We start from the raw sequence: 451 nt of genomic DNA on the forward strand, positions 1-451 counted from the left end.
ACCACATTCGCATATGACTCTCATTAGGTGTGTCCCTACAGTACTTCAGCGTAATTGGCACCACTGCCCCGAATCTCATTTGTTCGGGCATCCCTTTTCAGGTGGAAATGTGATGCTCAGCAGCCTAAGTCTTAAGTAACCGAAACACTCTCACCTCTATTTTGATCCCCAGCCTCTCGACCCGACGATCGCCTTTGCCAGTGATATATGACATGCACAGCCGCACACAGGGATACCACAGACCCTCTCCACAAGCGCATGTGAAGCCATCTGTTGGCATGTGAAGCCATCTGTTGGCATGTGATGCCCCTGGTGCGTGCAGGCAGCGCCATCTGGCCGCTGTGATTTATACCAAATATCACGTCTCGGATGGCGATCGTGTCAAGGACATGTTGAGAGGCGCCATTCATCGCGCCAGTGGCAGCTCTGGGCCTGCGTGTGATTAGGAGTC

At 53.0% G+C, this 451-nt stretch overlaps 1 protein-coding gene across 1 annotated transcript in view; it reads right to left on the bottom strand.

Moving 5' to 3' along the window:
* The window catches only part of LOC119585610 (eukaryotic translation initiation factor 2D-like), an 18,116-nt gene extending 17,871 nt beyond the window's left edge, over positions 1 to 245 (bottom strand). The window contains exon 1 of the mRNA XM_037934278.1: positions 155 to 245. Coding sequence (XP_037790206.1) covers positions 155 to 214 — 60 coding nt within the window. The 5' untranslated portion in view covers positions 215 to 245. The remainder of the gene's footprint in view (positions 1 to 154) is intronic.
* Between the last annotated feature and the right edge of the window lie 206 nt (positions 246 to 451).

This window comes from Penaeus monodon, chromosome 20, assembly GCF_015228065.2.
Source record: "Penaeus monodon isolate SGIC_2016 chromosome 20, NSTDA_Pmon_1, whole genome shotgun sequence".
NCBI classification, from domain to species: domain Eukaryota; kingdom Metazoa; phylum Arthropoda; class Malacostraca; order Decapoda; family Penaeidae; genus Penaeus; species Penaeus monodon.